We start from the raw sequence: 18,966 nt of genomic DNA on the forward strand, positions 1-18,966 counted from the left end.
AATAAACTGCGGGCTGTCAAGGAGACGACCGATGTGTGGCGCTCCTCCCTGCGGCCTTCTCGCAGGGACTCTGTAATCTTGTGTCGGCTGCGCATCGGCCATACCTACGTGACGCACGGCCATCTTTTGCGTCGGGAGGATCCCCCCCTGTGTCGGTGTGGGTCCCGGCTGACGGTCGCCCACATTTTATTGGAGTGTCCCCGACTGCGCACCCTCCGGCAGTCTTTTACTCTCCCGGGCACTTTGCCTTTGATTTTATGCGACGATGCCTCCATGGCTGACAATGTTTTACATTTTATCCGTGGTAGTCCTTTTTATGGTTCCATTTAGGGGGGTCCTGCACCTTTCCCTTTCTGTGTCTTTTGTCCTCACGTCTCTCAATATTTGTTGCTGTTTTGGTGTGTCGTCGGATGGTTGACTGTTTCCCTTTTTTTGTTCTTGTGGTCAGTCAGCCAGTCTCCGGCCATCTTCTTTTCTTCTGTTTCTTTCTGTCTGGTGTTCGTCTGTACTCTTCTTTTCTGTAGTGTTCGTTGCCTAATTTGCGTTCTTTAGTGCTTGGGGGGGGGGGAGTCTCCTTCCCCTTGGGGTTTTATCAGCTCCGCGACTTTGTCTCGCCTGTTTTTGGAATGGGGGACTGATGACCATAGCTGTTTAGTCCCCCTTAAACATCCCAACAACCACCACCACCTATACTCTGCAAGCCACCTGACGGTGTGTGGCGGAGGGTACCCTGAGTACCTCTATCGGTTCTCCCTTCTATTCCAGTCTCGTATTGTTCGTGGAAAGAAGGATTGTCTGTATGCTTCTGTGTGGGCTCTAATCTCTCTGGTTTTATCCTCACGGTCTCTTTGCGAGATATACGTAGGAGGGAGCAATATACTGCTGGACTCTTCGGTGAAGGTATGTTCTCCAAACTTTAACAAAAGCCCGTACCGAGCTACTGAGCGTCTCTCATGCAGAGTCTTCCACTGGAGTTTATCTATCATCTCCGTAACGCTTTCGCGATTACTAAATGATCCTGTAACGAAGCGCGCTGCTCTCCGTTGGATCTTCTCTATCTCTTCTATCAATCCCATCTGGTACGGATCCCACACTGCTGAGCAGTATTCAGGCAGTGGCCGAACAAGCGTACTGTAACCTACTTCCTGTGTTTTCGGATAGCATTTCCTTACGATTCTTCCAATGAATCTAAGTCTGGCATCTGCTTTACCGACGATCAACTTTATATGATCATTCCATTTTAAATCACTCCTAATGCGTACTCCCAGATAATTTATGGAAGTAACTGCTTCCAGTTGCTGACCTATTTTGTAGCTAAATGATAAGGGATCTATCTTTCTATGTATTCACAGCACATTACACTTGTCTACATTGAGATTCAATTGCCATTCCCTGCACCATGTGTCAATTCGCTGCAGATCCTCCTGCATTTCAGTACAATTTTCCATTGTTGCAACCTCTCGATACACCACAGCATCATCCGTAAAAAGCCTCAGTGAACTTCCGATGTCACCCACAAGGTCATTTATGTATATTGTGAATAGCAACGGTCCTACGACACTCCCCTGCGGCACACCTGAAATCACTCTTACTTCGGAAGACTTCTCTCCATTGAGAATGACATGCTGCGTTCTGTTATCTAGGAACTCTTCAATCCAATCACACAATTGGTCTGATAGTCCATATGCTCTTACTTTGTTCATTAAACGACTGTGGGGAACTGTATCGAACGCCTTGCGGAAGTCAAGAAACACTGCATCTACCTGTGTACCCGTGTCTATAGCCCTCTGAGTCTCGTGGACGAATAGCGTGAGCTGTGTTTCACACGACCGTCTTTTTCGAAACCCATGCTGATTCCTACAGAGTAGATTTCTAGTCTCCAGGAAAGTCATTATACTCGATAACATAATACGTGTTTCAAAATTCTACAACTGATCGACGTTACAGATATAGGTCTATAGTTCTGTACATCTGTTCGACGACCCTTCTTGAAAACTGGGATGACCTGTGCCCTTTTCCAATCCTTTGGAACGCTACGCTCTTCTAGAGACCTACGGTACACCGCTGCAAGAAGGGGGGCAAGTTCCTTCGCGTACTCTGTGTAAAATCGAACTGGTATCCCATCAGGTCCAGCGGCCTTTCCTCTTTTGAGCGGTTTTAATTGTTTCTCTATCGCTCTGTCGTCCATTTCGATATCTACCATTTTGTCATCTGTGCGACAATCTAGAGAAGGAACTACAGTGCAGTCTTCCTCTGTGAAACAGCTTTGGAAAAAGACATTTAGTATTTCGGCCTTTAGTCTGTCATCCTCTGTTTCAGTACCATTTTGGTCACAGTGTGTCGGGACATTTTGTTTGGATCCACCTACCGCTTTGACATAAGACCAGAATTTCTTAGAATTTTCTGCCAAGTCAGTAAATAGAACTTTACTTTCGAATTCATTGAACGCCTCTCGCATAGCCCTCTTCACACTACATTTCGCTTCGCGTAATTTTTGTTTGTCTGCAAGGCTTTGGCTATGTTTGTGTTTGCTGTGAAGTTCCCTTTGCTTCCGCAGCAGTTTTCTAACTCGGTTGTTGTACCACGGTGGCTCTTTTCCATCTCTTACGATCTTGCTTGGCACATACTCATCTAACGCGTATTGTACGATGGTTTTGAACTTTGTCCACTGATCCTCAACACTATCTGTTTTTGAGACAAAACTTTTGTGTTGAGCCGTCAGGTACTCTGTAATCTGCTTTTTGTCACTTTTGCTAAACAGAAAAATCTTCCTACCTTTTTTAATATTTCTATTTACGGCTGAAATCATCGATGCCGTAACCGCTTTATGATCGCTGATTCCCTGTTCTCCGTTAACTGTTTCAAATAGTTCGGGTCTGTTTGTCACCAGAAGGTCAAATATGTTATTGCCACGAGTCGGTTCTCTGTTTAACTGCTCAAGGTAGTTTTCAGATAAAGCACTTAAAAAATTTCACTGGATTCTTTGTCCCTGCCACCCGTTATGAACGTTTGAGTCTCCCAGTCTATATACGGCAAATTAAAATCTCCACCCACATGGTGGGGAAATCTACTCGAAATATTTTCCAAATTATCCTTCAGGTGCTCAGCCACAACAGCTGCTGAGCCAGGGGGCCTATAGAGACATCCAATTACCATGTCTGAGCCTGCTTTAACCGTGACCTTCACCCAAATTATTTCACATTTCGGATCTCTGTCAATTTCCTTCGATACTATTGCACTTCTTATTGCTACAAACACGCTTCCGCCTTCACTGTCCAGCCTGTCTCTGCGGTATACATTCCAATTTGAGTTTAGGATTTCATTACTGTTTACGTCTGGTTTCAGCCAACTTTCTGTCCATAGTACTACATGGGCGTTGTGACCGTTTATTAATGAGAGCAGTTCTGGGACGTTTCTATAGACGCTCCTACAGTTTACTATTAGCACATTAATATTGTTATTCCCTGTTGCATTTTGCCTACTCCTACCTTGCCGCGTCTCAGGAGGCGTCTCGTCGGGCCTAGGGAGGGAATTCTCTAACCTAAAAAACCCCAATGTGCACCCCACACGTACTCCGCTACCCTTGTAGCCGCTGACTTCTCATCGTTCCTTTTGTGAGATCCAAACTAAAATATATTTGCCTAAACCGGGATCAGTATCACATTAATACACCTCGGAAAATGCTGGAAATTGTGTGATACAACCGTTAAGTCATTTGTATATTCCTGACTATAAACTAGTTGTGTACGAGATATGTTCGGTATGCAGGTATTCGTTGTTAGTTTGTCACAAAAAACTTTTCACGTACTGAAGGCTCTCTGAACTGTGTAGGAATTAGTGACTAATATCTGCTAATTATGTGCAAAATCTTTCTCTAATAATGTAACAATTAACACCGAACATTACACAGCCTTCAGAGTTTTGCAGTTCTGCGGTCCGCTACATTTCCAGCAAAGAGGCAAATTCGAGCTTATCCGGAGATTATTTGTGAGTAGAAGGGGGAGGGATTTGCATAGTACCAATTCAGGTATAGGTCTAGTTGTGATCTCTCGTTTTTGTGGTCCCAGGAGGAATAGAAAGCAATTATTCTTCAATTTGAGAGACGTTTGGCCCAGTCGCCGTAATGATACTGTATTAGTGATGTTAAAATTTGAACGCATTAAAACTGACAAGTATTTTAAGAACAAGCTTCCGTCTCCAGACACTGCATCACGAGGGTCAGAATATCTCAGATCGGTCCCACCGCAACGTACAGTCTCCGACCGGGACGACATCGGAGGATAGTGCTCCCTGCCCGAGCGGCCGACTCCTAGCGGCAGACCTCAACTGTGTCGCCGTTAACTTGTAAGTGGACCGTTTTGGCAGCAGAATCCAGCTGGTGCGCCTCTGTGGCTGTGCGACTGTGGACGGTCAGATCGTGGATGTACGCGTGCAGTGTAGGTGGGGTAGCCAAAAAATTTTACTTACTTTTTTGAATAGATGTGTGCTCTTATTCGTCGAGATATACAGAGTCTTGTGATCGAGTGTGTCTGAAGATGGAAGCTCGTTCTTCACAAATGTGTTTGATGTGACCAGGTTTTAATGTGATTAACATTATTAATATAGTTCAGTGAAATTATTCTTTTAAATTGTTAAATAACAGCTGAGACCTCACTTCCGTGAAACTATGGACAGAATTAAAGAAGTTTTTTCCCTTATGTTTTGTTACGTGTAAAGACAGCATTTGGAAAGCGCAGAGTTCAAATGGATGTTAGAATAAAAAATGTCTGGCTGGTGACGTACAGTCTGAAAATATTCAGTACAGTAGCATCCTTTCTTTTCAGGGTAGGTATATTTTTGTCACATCACGAGAATTACCCTATTATTTTGAGTACAGGTATTAAAAAAATTTGGAGTAAATAGGCATCGAGCACTGTAGGGTTAGGATAATATGTATAATGGGGTAGTGGCAGCCACTTGCCTATAAAGCAGGCTGATGTGTGGCGCACAGACACAAGTGACAAAAGTGTTTCGGTAGTAGAAAGAACACACAAATACAGGAAAACAGCAGCTCGATAGGTAGTGAACGCGGTTCTCTCTCGTCTGTGGTTGTGCAACACACATTTCACTCTGTAGGTGAGTAGTTGCGTTTTCCTAATTTTATGCATTGTTCCATCAGGGAATTTCCGTTGTTCTTATACTGTTAGGATAGGTATTTCTTCACAACATATAACCTTTTAGCACCTCCCTTAAGATGTGCACTTAGTTCATCTTAGTAATTAATTACTTACTAGGCATACTTGAGTGAAAATGAGGCGATTTTTACAAGAGTTCCAATGAATTTACACCTTCCTGAAAATTTTATGCTATTGCACTGTGTGTGTGTGTGTGTGTGTGTGTGTGTGTGTGTGTGTGTGTGCAAATAAGCAACAATGTATCTAAATTGAAGGTGGAGGAAAGGGGAAGGGAAGCGATTACCGATGTCAGCTGCATCGGGACACGATGCGGAATGGGCGGCGGCGAGTGAAAATGTGTACTGCACCGGGATTTGAACCAGATACCTCGTGCTTACTAGGCAGGTGCATTTAGCACTGTGCCTCCCGGCGCACAGTATTACCGCAGCTGCGCAGACTGTCTGGGCGTGCCTCGCGGCCGACCCACATTCCCGCCGAGCGCCACCTCTCTGCAGTCCCTGTCAGTTTCCTCCGCGCTAGCTACTCTGAGATTCGAGCAGGTGATCGGGCGTAATTGTGCTTCCACACCGAAGGAGGTGGATCTGTCGTCCGTCGAGGCTAATCTGTTTTACGAATGTGCGGTATCTGTTCTTAACGATATATCTGTCGTTATTTGACGTGTCCGGTGTAGGTCTTCAGAAAATGATTTCGAGCTAGATGCCGGTGTGCTGATGGAAGGGTGTTTAATTTTTAAATAATTTTCCTGCTGTTTTCATAATTTATTGAAGTTTACGCCGTGCTTTAGCCTGTCACCGAAGCACGACTTCTGCACTGTATTAATTCTGTAATACTATATCTTTCACATGCTCGATTGCTGTGTGCACGGTGTGAATTGTCGGGACGTTCTCGGAACGGTGTTAAAAGTTAAGCGTAGTGAAAATATGAGAGTTCACGGGGCTACAGGGGGAGGCAATGTTCGAAAGTGCGTGGCAGGTCGAAATTTTGTGGCACGTCAGGTCCCAAACCCGGAACCTGGCGTTTTACGGGCGAGCTCTTACCGACTCGAGACGCGTCCTCCCAGCTCCCCGTCCGCCGGTACTTCTCCTGCCTTCCGGACTAAACGTGCACGCCCTTCTGCGTTCTTTGTGAGTCTGGCACTCCTGGCAGAAAGGACATTGTGGAGAAGTGACGTAATAACAGTCTGCGGTGCACGTACGAGTCGGGGATTATACGAATCCGGTAAGCTGTCTATCTTATAGCGACACGAGTATTCGAAGGAGGGAGCAGTCTTTTTCTGTATAGATAGCCCAGTCTGGATTTAAAGGGGAATAGTGATAGTTATGTACGACGTTTGGTATTTTCCTTTCCTCCTGCTATTTTCCTGTTTCATTACTTGTGTTTGGATTCTGAACACTAATTTGTTACACACAGTATCCAGATGAGTAACACGCCAGTCAAACCCCCTCCTAAAGCTACACCTATGTTGGCAGACAGGCTGATCTGGTAAGGGAAACAAATTCGTAAAATGAAAATAATTTGGGAAGCTGCCAGATGTACTGCACATCACGGAGTCACGGTTAGTAAACAGAAAAACAGATTAAGTTGTTAAATATTTCTCCAGCGACTTGTGAAACCTGTTACTCGGGTACCACTAAACGCCAACTTCAGCAAAGTGAGCATAGCCTGCCACAGTAAAACTCCTTAATCATCCTGTACTGAAGCCACTGGAACTCTGCAGTTGACTTATACCTTTCAGGTCGGAAGTGTAACAGTTTGACGAGTGACAAACGAGAAGTTGGAGGCACCGGGCGCGGCACGAACTGGTTCTGGCGCAGCAGTCACTTCCGGTCGTGACGTCGGAGCTCCTGCGTCGCCTGCACTTTCCGTACGTGCGTCGCGTTCGGTTTCTACCGTGTAACGGTGTCGTTCTGTGCCTTACAAAATTGTGATACGTGAAAAATGCCACAGGAAAGAGTTCGTTCTACCAGTAACAATCCTTTGCGTCGAGGTGACCCTCCGAGCAGCTTGGCACTAGAGTTGCTACGGAGAACTCGCGAGTTTTAGTAGCGGGAGTAAGAATACGTAACTATTTGTCGACAGTCGTCAATTCCTGCAGATAGAGTAGTGGAATGCACGTCGAAAACTCTCAGAATTAATTCGACGACAGTAGTAAGTAGCGGATTGTTACTGGAAAAGTTGAGAGACGTAGGCACACGCTGTAAGTATTCCGAAATGTCGGGAGCAGATAATGTATTTTTAACAATGCCCAGAAAGAAGGAAAAGCAGCCTCACCTTGTCACAATCTTAGATTCTTTCCAGGCTGATGCAATTCACACCCGTATTTGTGGTAACTACGGCAGGAAAGAGTATACTACAGTAGTAAAGTTGCTAGTGTTGTTAGAAGAAAGTGAACTTTTCAGGGGTGGGAAATATCACTAAATATTGTGCCAAAAACTGAGTTTCTGTTACAGACCCCCAGACGGATGCAAAGGCCCTTTACAAAAGGCGCGTATTGTAATAGCTCGAAGAATATTTTCGCATAAAATTTTGGGTGACGGCATTCGTTCCGTAATACGGCTAGACAAAATGTGGGGTTAATGCCGGGGAATCTGTCAGTAAATACTAGACGGATAACACCCCGAGCAGTAGTGGTTGTCAGCCGACTGGGAGAGGAGTGAGATTAATTGTGGTCTGTGAAGATTCTTCCATTGGTTTTGTTCCAGATGAACTTACAGTTTTTGGTCCCAAAAGACAGGCGACTGCCATCGAGACGTGGACCACACGTGATTTGTCGAGTGGTTCAGGAATTTTTTAAAAACTATTTTCTGTCCTTACAACAGTCTTAATAGACAGTGCTCCATATCATTCACAAATACCGAACAGAGCCCCGACCACAAATAACTGCTGAGGAGGTATGGTGCAATGGTTACAGGCACGAAATATTGCTGCAGATATTAGCACGAAAGAGCTTCCATTACATTCGCTCGTTAGAGAAAATAAAACCTGTGCGACCTACACACGTAATAGACAAAATCGCCACTGAGGAGCATTGTACTGTAATAAGGTTACCGCCGTATAACTGCCATTTTGACGACATTGAATTAGTGCAGACTATCGTGGAAGTATCTGTAAGGAGCAATAACAAGTCCTTTACAACAACAGTGGTGGAAAAGCTGTCACGTGAAGCTCTCGAGAATGAGTATGCAGCCTCGTTGAGGAAAAAAGTCGAGTGTGTCGAACAACGTAGACAGTACCCCTGAAGAACTAATAAATTGTCTCGGTGGTGACAACAGTGAAGATGTTTCTGGTGCCGATTCCGATAACGGCGACAGTGAGGCAGCGGATGGAATTTTGCCACTGTCACTGTACATTGGCGAGTGAAAAGCTACGAATATCGGATATTGATTGCAACACTGTCATAATAAACCATAGAGTTAGAAGTTACAATTTCGGTTGTTATTTATTTTGTAAACTACGTATTGTATTGTTTTCGAGATACCGACGATCGTCAAATGCTTATTTCCTGTATTTCTTGGCTCTGGTATCGAAAGTGTGTGCTTTGTTATACTGATATCTACAGTATTGTGTGGTTATTTATTTGCTGTCATCGGTAACAACTCTAAAACGAATTCTCTGCTTACTAGCTTACATTTACGAGATGGAACGGATTGTCTGCTACGAGTATAGAGGCTGCTGTTGCAACGTTTCTGTTGCAGTGTAGCCAACCTAACTTGAGACAACGTGAATTGTCAAGTGCAGTGTTCCGCTGGCAAAGTTATACTGTGACTCGTTACTCTTTCTCGAATCTCACGTAATGACACTACAGCACACGGGAAACCTAATCACTCGAGTAACAGAGTAGTAGGAGAAAACTGTCGACCTGTATTCGAAATAAATCTTACCGAATCCTTTAAGTGTCGTAACTGTTAATCTGCATTCCAGAAAGTATACGTTGCCATCAGTATCGATATAAAATCACATTATTATGTTACCTAGCTGGTAGTACATCCAACCAATCGAAAGCGGTGACAGCCTCAGAAAAAGTTAGCAGATAAGTGGATGAAAATGCTGAAAAGAATGCACTGTAACAACATACCTGTCCAAACCTCATCCTAATCGCTTGTTTCTAACAAATGAATAAAACTGATGATGTATGCAGAGTTAATTTAGTATAGGATGTGTGTGTGTGTGTGTGTGTGTGTGTGTGTGTGTGTGTGTGTGTGAATGTCTTGCACTTCGTATCCAACATGCTACATCTGACGAAATATGTGCAACTTAATGGCCTTCTTTATGGTAAGTAGCAGTCTGTCTGTTGATATTCCTGCTTGGAGTTTCAGAATAATAGTCGGTATTATTTCTTACCTGTGCTGAAATAATGAGAGTACATTTCAGCTAATTTATAATACATTCCTCTCTGCTGTATTTTCTCTAGACGTTTATCATTATTCTTAAGCATTATTGGTAGAAGAAAAATGCAATCAAATTTCTGTTCAACGTATGAGGTTTGTATTAGGTTTTTCATTTTTATTTTTTTTTTAAACTTTTTTTTTCCTGTAGCCAAATGGTTAGCATTGTTGCAATGCAAAGTGTGTGCTGCTGTAATAAGTTTACTACGGTGTGTCTGAGGTCCACTAGAATGATATTGTTCTTTGGATTTGTGGAAAAAGTAAGTGTGTGTGGGTGGTTTAACGTTACACGAGTCTGCCGCTCTGGCGTTCAGTCATTAAATGGTTCGAATGTGTAGTGTGTAAAGCGTACATCTGTACTGTTCGTGCAAAATATTGTGGTCGATAAATGAGAATATGTACGTTTCTACACGAAACTGAAAGTAGTAGATTGTGTGGAAATAGGGCTGTGTTCAGAAGGGACAAGTAATTCTTAAATTATGGAGGTTATTTGGAGCCCAGAAACTATTTATTTCACTAGGAAGTGACAAGTCGCATAGCACTATGCACGTACCTTCGAGGTATAAGTTCAGTACGGAAAACATTATGTAAAGTCGTGTAAAAAAATGAGGTGTAAATTAAAAAGAAATACTGTTAAATGGAAAAGTGTTTCGAATAAGTTTGATTTCGCTAACGTAGCTAGCCTCTCGTCTCCTGTACTGGGTCGACCGTACACGAACAGTTTTTAGATTTTTGCTGTGAAAGTGCCCTTCTCAGTTGTTCGCTTACCAGTTGGGCAGAGTACAGGATTTCTCCAGACTGGAAGCCACAGGTCCAGTGTTGCGTCACTGCATCTGCTGTCTACTGCCTCGGCAGTTCAGGCTGCAGATATTTCTGTATCAGATATATCCCGATACCCGTCTCGAATATTGCTAATTTGTCTTACACAGTTGAACGTAATTGTATAGTGCAGAAATCCGACAAAACAGAGAAATAAAATGTGTTATACCTAGTATTTTCCGTAATGAAACACCTCCCATAATTGTTATATATATTTTTCCATTGTAAATTGAAATTCAACATGTGACACAGTTTTGTTTTTCCACAAACTCTGCATTTTTGAACTTGCTGTTTTTTTTAAAACAAATTTGGCTACACATTCTGAAACAAGCTATATTACACAAGTTCTCACCATTAAATTCACTTACTCACTGTGTCATAACACGGCTGAAAAATTAATTTGGTCAGTGTGCTGACGTACATGTAGTGAGCTAGGGCCTTTAAAAACAGAGCCAGAGCAGCACACACGGAGAGTGCTTATGAGCTGCCAAACACAAAGCACTGGAGCTGAACAGACCGACAGCAGACAGATTTCTGTCGTTTGGAGCTTTTGGGTAGTTTCTTGGCCAAGAGAAAGGAGCAGATAAAAAAATGAAGATGCATTGCTAATAGAAATAAAAAGAATTCGTGTCAAATCCAAGTGCACAAAAGATACAGTATATGAGAGACTCAAATCCTAGCATGTTACGAACTGCAGTTAAGATAATAAAAGTTGACTGATAAAATAGCACACTTTCATATCAGTAAAATTCAATAAGACAGGAAAAATACGAGTAACAAATTGACAGAGAAAAAAATTTAGTATTGGAGGGCAGCGTGGAGGGTAAAAATTGTAGAGGGAGACCGAGAGATGAATACACTAAGCAGATTCAGAAGGATATAGGTTGCAGTAGTTACTGAGAGATGAAGCAGCTTGCACAGGATAGAGGAGCACGGAGAGCTGCATCAAACAACACTGAAGAAATGGAAATAAGGGAAGGAAACTTCTTGAGAATAAGATACTAAATTTAGAACGCTTTAGAGGCAGAAAAAATAACAAACTGGAAACACCGACAAAAGAAGCGAGAAAGACAATATTCGGAGGAAACGGAGTACCGGAAAAATAGACCTACCGGGGTGCCAGTAAATAAAAACTGTACCGATTCTCGCACTTCTGCGTACTGACGAATGCGAGTAGAGGTCCGAGGCTCGTTTTATCGGCATCTCTCGAAATACAAAAACGACTAAACATTTACTAGCTGTGGGGTACCACGTGCCCAAAATGTAGGCTCCCGAGTGTGTGTACCCAATAGGAGTGGCAGAGTCCTCGAGAACTGCTGAGCTGCTGCCTCCCTGAAACTGACCCGGAGGCCCGTCTGGAGGAGGAGGGGAGTAATTGGGAATCTGTAACGAGCCGAGAGAAAGTGAAAAGAATACCTTAAGAGTTGTCCTTTCCACAAGTTATACAAATATCTAGATTCGAGGATTGAAAACTTCAGTTAGCTGTACGGCCAATAGTAACGAATCGTAAACACGGCTCGACGGAGGTGTAGGAAAATATTTTCTCGCATAATCGACTGAGTGTTGAAGTTTCGATAGCAGATAAATGGCAGCCTTTAGTGTAACTGAGAAGGCAGCAGCTTCCTGCAAAGCAGTGGCCGTGTAGTGGTTAATAAAAAAGAAAATGAGAAGAAAAGAAAAAGGTTGAGAATGTGGGAAGAAAAGGTGAATAAAAAGGGGGTTTTAAAATCGTAAATGACCGTGAAAAGGGGAAAGAATGAATGCAAATCGGACTTCGTATTACAGAAAAGTTATCGGACTTCGTGATTCTGAAAAGCTATTGTTGGGGTGGTCCTTGTGGCGTTTTTGAGCAAAAGTTAAACCAATTTCCACTACAAAAATTATTGAAGAAGAACAGAGAATAACAAAATGTAACTCACAGGGGGAAATGGCGTAGCTCAGAGTTAATTCTTTACCACGTTAACATGTCTTCTTGTTCCGTGCGGCGTCCAGGTCTTCAAAAATCTCCTACTTCATTTCTGCGTGAAAAGTCTGCTCCAAAATCTTCCAGTAAGTTTCATTGTCCAGGAATTTCTAATGTACACAAAACCGTCTCGATATTAAATGCAATTTATTTTACGTTGCTTGCCGCCTCCAAATTTCATAACAACTTCCTCAATATGTCTACACATCAAAATCGGATCGAGACTAGCTATTCAGTTCTTTACGTCAGCATCAGATCACGTCTGCATTAAGCTTCCGCTCTCGAGAGACAATAGAGAAACAGATAGAAAAAGAAAAAAGAGTTACAATTTTAGTATTTTCTCCGCCGTCGAGCGCCGGTACCGCTGCGACGGTATAATTTGTGTCGGAGGGAACGAGTGTAGCACGGCAAGATTCAAAGTCCCGCTACAGCCGTCTTTCTAATTTGCCCAGTCGGGTGTAGCTGTCGTAAGCACAGACCGCATTAAACAGTACAGTGACAGTTTCCTGTCAGTATACTGTTCAGATATAGTTGCTGTGGTTTCCCCGTCTAATATCGACGTATACCTCTACTAGTTCCACACGCCCCCCAGACGTCATTCTTCTCGACGGGACCTGTCAAATACGGAGGTCAGACGAATGCTACGGAGGGGCGGACGAACCGTTCCGTCGCTCCTTCTGGTAAGAGAAAAACGTCTTTTCTTTTAATACAGGCCTTACGGCCGATGCTGCACCCGAGTGGCCAAACTCGTGTGCCAGAGAGTGTACATTTCTGATAATTTTACAGAGACTGTGACAGTCCGCATACTCCCGGTCGAACACAGCTGCGTCAGTGCGCCCACCTGACGTCACAGACGTGGCATCTCGAGCCACCGAGCCCGCTACGTATTCGGTGTACGATAGCTCGTTATTTGTGCCGTATCGAGGTATTATCGCTCTGTCGATCTGCACTGCAGTCTGCTCGCGCCGACCGAATTTTCCACCATTTGGAGAGTCGTATACTCTGTACCGCAACCCTGCCGCGTGTACTGCCCTCCCGAAGCCTCCGTATCTACTATTCGGCGACGTGACCCCTCCCGGTGGCTGCCGCAATAGTAGGTCGTAGAATCGCCACGGAGTAAGTCGTACCCCTCGAGGTGCGCGAGAGCAGGTATCACCCGTATTTGAGTGTACCCTCGTCTCGTCTGTTTGGACGGTAATGCAAAATTTGTGGCTTTAAATTTGTGCCACAGTGTGCAACAACAGACTGAGCAGTGAACCGCATCTGTTTGGTCCACTGTCGCAATGAGTGCTAGTACCTCACTGTCGGTCAGGTTTTCCTGTCCCAGTTCGTCGTATCCCACAGCGACTACTGTAGCCCACACGACACCGAGTTCCCCGGTCTGTACGTATTACGGGACCGGTGACGTTTCGCGTGTCGTCGACGTGTGCGGTGCGTGTGTGGCGAGAGTGCACTCGACTTAGAGCGCGGCTGCTCTGCCCTTCGGGAATTTAGTGTACCGTTTTTCGTAATTGACGCGAGTGTGCGACTCGAATGTGCGCGTGTAGTGAAATTGACACTGCTCGAAATCCTTACTCGTGGCCCAATCTGAGCGGCCTAGCCTCGTCTCCTGCCCTCGCTTCCTCCACGTCTGCTTTCCTTCCTGCTGTCCGCAGCCTTATTGCGCCACAGTCTGTATCGTACTGTTCTTTCCGTAACGGTGCAACGGTATTTTTGCTTACTTTCGAAGCTGTCGCACCCCTCTTTACATCCCGAGTAACGGGAAATGACTCGTATTTCTCCTTTCTCAGGGTAGTCACTTGCCGAACTCACGAATTTGCGCGCCTGGCTGTGAAGCGTGCTTTTCTTCCTCTGTTTCGCTCCCCGTGTCGGGCTCGCGTCACTCGTCGGACTGGACACTGTTTCAAATGAAAGAGAAGTGAATAAATGATAGAAACACCGAAAGAAAAACAAATTGTGAACTAAACTTATAGTTAAATGAAACAAAATGGCAGCTCACTCGAGAAATATTAGTCGTCAGTAAGTTTGTCACGTGTGCACTCAATTTGCAATTTGGTCACTGTCCACCTTTCGTGTCGCTCGGCAACATAATGACACTGCCAAATTGAAAGTATCTGAGACTCACCTCCCAAACTGTAATTATGTACATCTATCAGCCATTAGTTTCAAACACTAAGTGCTAGAAAGTACAGGCTGTGTAATATATACTTGACTAGTTGTTTTTCTCCATCCGCCACCCTCCCCCCCCCCCCCCCCCAACCCCCACCCCCGCCCCCTCTACCCTCTACATTTCTCCTCATACTTTCCTCATATTATTGTGTTATTAATATATTTATTTATGTGTTTTCCAATGACACATTTTTGTTAGATGTATAGCCATCGTCAATTTACACCCACGAGTCCGTAACTTCAACCTTCGACTCGCGGGATGTTGTCTCGGCTGACGGTAGATCCCGTACGGCATACGATGGAGAACGCGGGGGCGTCGACAGTTTGTCTCCTCCTTCGCAGACAAAGACCTACGTGACAATTTGCATTTTTAACACAAGCAGCAGTGACGATAATGTTTTGTCACATGTAGCCATTCCATTTCATGCAAAAATCCTAAACCCCACTGAGCAATTGTTAGGCTGGATTTATTTTTTACATTTATATTGGGACCGTATCAGATATTATCCTCGAGGCTTGCGTTCCCGGTACCTGATCCCAACATGAGGATTTAAGACTTAGTACCGATGTTCTACGGTAACAGGATTAGTGGAGACCTGTCTGTGTTGACGTCACTATCTGGCACGTGTCGGCCAGCTCCGGACGCAGTCTTCAGCGACTGCTGGCGAATTGAGTCGTCGGGGGACTTTTGCGGTTTCGTCTGGAGTTGTAATGCTAGACTCCAGAGAAAGAGGCTCCGGAGGGGGGGGGGGGGGGGGGGGGGGGCTACCGAGGCCAGTGGGCGACTTCAGAGCTGCCGGTAAACGCCCTGGCAGTTCGTGCATTTGCTGCACGCACCTGCTTTCACTGCTGGCCGACGCGACAGAGGCACGTGACCTCGTTCCGTGGCATTATTCTTTTTCCTGTGTCGTATCGGTGTAGAACGGCATCCTGTTGCCTATAATTCTTCAGATATCTTTTCAAGTCTCCAATGCACACAATTCTCATACTGACAATGTAGGAAAAGACAGATTGTTAGTTGCTGTAGAGTAGACATGTCAAGTTGCAGACAGGCACAGTTAAGACGCTCACATACAGCTTTCGGCCACAGCCTTCATCAGTAAAACACACACACACACAAACACACACACACACACAAACACACACAAACACACACACACACACACACACACACACACACACACACACACACACAAAGCACACCTCAGGCACACGTGACTACCAAGTCTAACCTCTCCGGCCCGAGATGCCGCAGTTGGCAGTCGTGTGGGTGGGTGTTTTACTGACGAAGGCTGTGGTCAAAGTTATATGTGAATGTCTTATAACTCTACCTGTCTGCAATTTGACATGTCTTCTTCACAGTAAGTAGCAATCTACCTGTGCAGACACTGTCGATATTCGTACCTGGAGTTTCCGTTATTTGATTAGTTCTCGTACTACATTTACATAATCACAGTTCTTTCCTCTTTGTAGCAATATATACGTATTGTCCCATAATTTTGGACGCATCCTTAACCACGAAACAATTCTCTAGGGTGGCCTACAGCTGTGTCTGCGAAGGACTTCATTATTGTTATATTGAGGATCTAATATTGATACCACAACTTCATTTACATTCTGTCTCAAATTGTGGTATGAATGAGCACACCTTTTGGCAATAGGCCATAAACACAAGCATCCTATACGCTTTCCCGAAGCACCGTGTCAAATCCTCAATATTTGGCTTGTAATACCACAATTCTTCCAGAACTATAATAGCTGCAACTCCATTAATCTTGTTACCGTAGAACATGCGAACAGGATGGCTGCACTAAACTCTTCCGTGACCAGTGTCTCACCTTGTTGTCATAAAGTTCCTCCCCTCTAGTTGATGGACTTGTATTCAGGAGAAAATTCATTTAAAGTTTTCCATGGTGTGCTTAAAGCTGCAGTCTGTACCCTTTCCCCTTGTTGTGCAATTTTCTCTCCCGCACACACACACACACACACACACACACACACACACACACACACACACAGGCTGTCTCAATTGGGGATTGTCACATACAGTATTCTTTTCAAATCTGACCTCCGATTACAAATGTCAGCTTGGCAGTTCGGTAGATAATAAGATAATTAATACATTTTGAATATGTTCATTTGTTTGCTTCAGTCACTCACTCTGGGGTCGCCGCACTTCCCCGACCTGCAATGACAATCCGTGTAGCTCACACAGACACCTGTTCGTTTACTTCCACTTGCAGGCACCCGTCGCCCCTCGAGATGACTCGCCACTCGCAAAAATACGTAATAAATCCACTCGGCAGTTGTGCTCTCTCGAATCGTTACGTCTCTTACGGTTTGTGACCGCCATTTGTTGGTGAGGTAAATGTAGGGGAACACTGTAACGGTTCACATCCCTAGGCTCAGTAGGAGAAAACACAGTGAATTCTGAAAGAATTTATTCCTTTTTTTCATCACTAAGATACGAAATGGAGGCCACTTATCTCTGCTGATAAATTATATACATACATCTCGCTAAACAGAGGTGATTAATTGTAGCTATTACTATTCCGATAAACTCCCCGGGCAAGAAAAACAGTTAACTATTGTAAAACGAGCAACTGTATCGGTGAGGTGTCACAGAGCGTATCCTCTCAGTACGTTTTGCCTCCACAGCAAGCACAACAGTGGTCGGTCTATGTAGCGTGCTACACGAACCCCAGCTGGCTGTGGCACCCACCTCACACAAAGTAAAAAGTAACAAGAAACGGAAGGACACATTAATTATGTAAGAAAATAGTCAAACATTATCTGAGATTGCAGCAGAGGCAGGAATATGAAAACTGATATCAACAATTTCGTGACATTACAGTACGTCACTTTTTGGAGTGATTAGTGACATCCTGCCTGTCCAGCTGTTAATTTTCTCACAGAAAACAAATCTCTACGGAGCGAGCACAGATTACGGCCCACGTTGCCGACACTTGACGGCAATGTCACACGATTTTTGTCAGTGCCGTTTACATTTTACGCGAAGGCCGAAACTCCGAAATACGCGGACGTAGTAAAATACTTCCTTTTCACGGGCACGTACCGGAGAACCACACCGGGGACAAAAATACTGTTCTGCGTGTCCGAATGCTCACTCCGTAGATATTCTGTCTCTATAAACGTTCCCGCAGAAGCGGGCGTGTGCTCTCTGCGAGCTATTCGGTGTCCGCAGAGAGGTGTCTCCGGCAACGTCCCTAATGCGATTATTGCCCCGCAGCGTCCTGGCTTCCACGAACCTGCCGGCAGCCCTGGAGGATGCGGAAGGCGGCGGGGGAGACGCCCTGCCGCAGTCCGTGCGGGAGAAGGCGGCGGCGGTGCGCGCGGCGGGTGGCCTGCGCCACATCGAGGAGCTGATCGCGGAGCTGCCCGCCCTGCTCGGCCGCAACTCCGAGGTGCTCGACGAGGTGGGTCTCGGGCGGCTCCGGTGCCTCCTTCGAGCAGTGCGTGAGGGGTGAACCCGAACTCCGCTGGGGTTTCGGGGGGGTTTTTGTGAGGTTTCGTGTGGGTATGTTCTGAACATTGTGGTATAAGAGAGCCACGGTCTCTGGTGGTCCACTAAAGAATGGTAATGTTCTTACGATTTATTTGGTTTGTAACCCAATTAACTTTGTTTCTGTTTAAATAACTCCAGTGAAAAGACCTGCAATATACAATCGTCAAAATGTATAACACTAAACACAGTAATCCAATAATCCTCCAACAGATGCAAAAGAACGACGCTTTGCCGTCACGGGCACAGCGTCTATTGTGTTCGGTGAACCCCCACACGAGGTCTGTATTCGACGACTCTTCACTGGTGACCACGTCTGTGCTGTAGTGTACCACTGTTAATGTAGAACTGACACTATCAGAAAAGCGAGACCTAGACAGAACAGAGCAGTACCGAATACGAGCTTGTAGGCAAAGAGTATAGTCGTCATTACTGTTATCGACGACACGTTCTGAGAGTGAATAGAATGAGTTTGTTTCCAAATAAGATACGCGGTGTGTACAGTTGACATTTGCTATCTCTTAGAGAACTTTAGTGTATTACAGTTACAGAGAGAAGTGGAGGGTAAGACTCAAATGCCACACAGTACAGTCAATTGACGGTGTGCTTCCGGGTGTTCTGCCGAGTTGTCCTTTCCGTTTTATGCACAGTCTTTAGGCAGCTGACCCAGTTGTCATCTCGAGACGCCACAACTTTCGCCACTTTACGTGAGAGTCGGACTCCCGACACGATCTACACCTTTCGGTTTCTCTTTTGGTTTTCAAAGTTGAATGCAAATTCTGTGTTTTTGCATCTCTGGTGGACGTGACAGCCGATCGGCATTTAATAAATTGAGTACCGAGCCCTGGGCGTTATTTAAATTGGAGCCGCAGTCTCTGTTAGGTTTCGTGACATTTTTATTTCGATAGACTCCTTGTGCCGTTCCTTAAACTT

General features: G+C 44.7%; 1 protein-coding gene across 8 annotated transcripts in view; it reads left to right on the top strand.

The window, feature by feature from the left end:
- The window catches only part of LOC126215386 (programmed cell death 6-interacting protein), a 168,801-nt gene that overhangs the window by 72,614 nt on the left and 77,221 nt on the right, over positions 1–18,966 (top strand). For all 8 annotated transcript variants that reach the window (XM_049942088.1, XM_049942089.1, XM_049942094.1 and 5 more), the window contains exon 9: positions 17,761–17,947. In XM_049942088.1, the coding sequence (XP_049798045.1) occupies positions 17,761–17,947 (187 nt within the window). The remainder of the gene's footprint in view (positions 1–17,760; positions 17,948–18,966) is intronic.

Source organism: Schistocerca nitens, chromosome 12 (assembly GCF_023898315.1).
Source record: "Schistocerca nitens isolate TAMUIC-IGC-003100 chromosome 12, iqSchNite1.1, whole genome shotgun sequence".
Lineage (NCBI taxonomy): Eukaryota > Metazoa > Arthropoda > Insecta > Orthoptera > Acrididae > Schistocerca > Schistocerca nitens.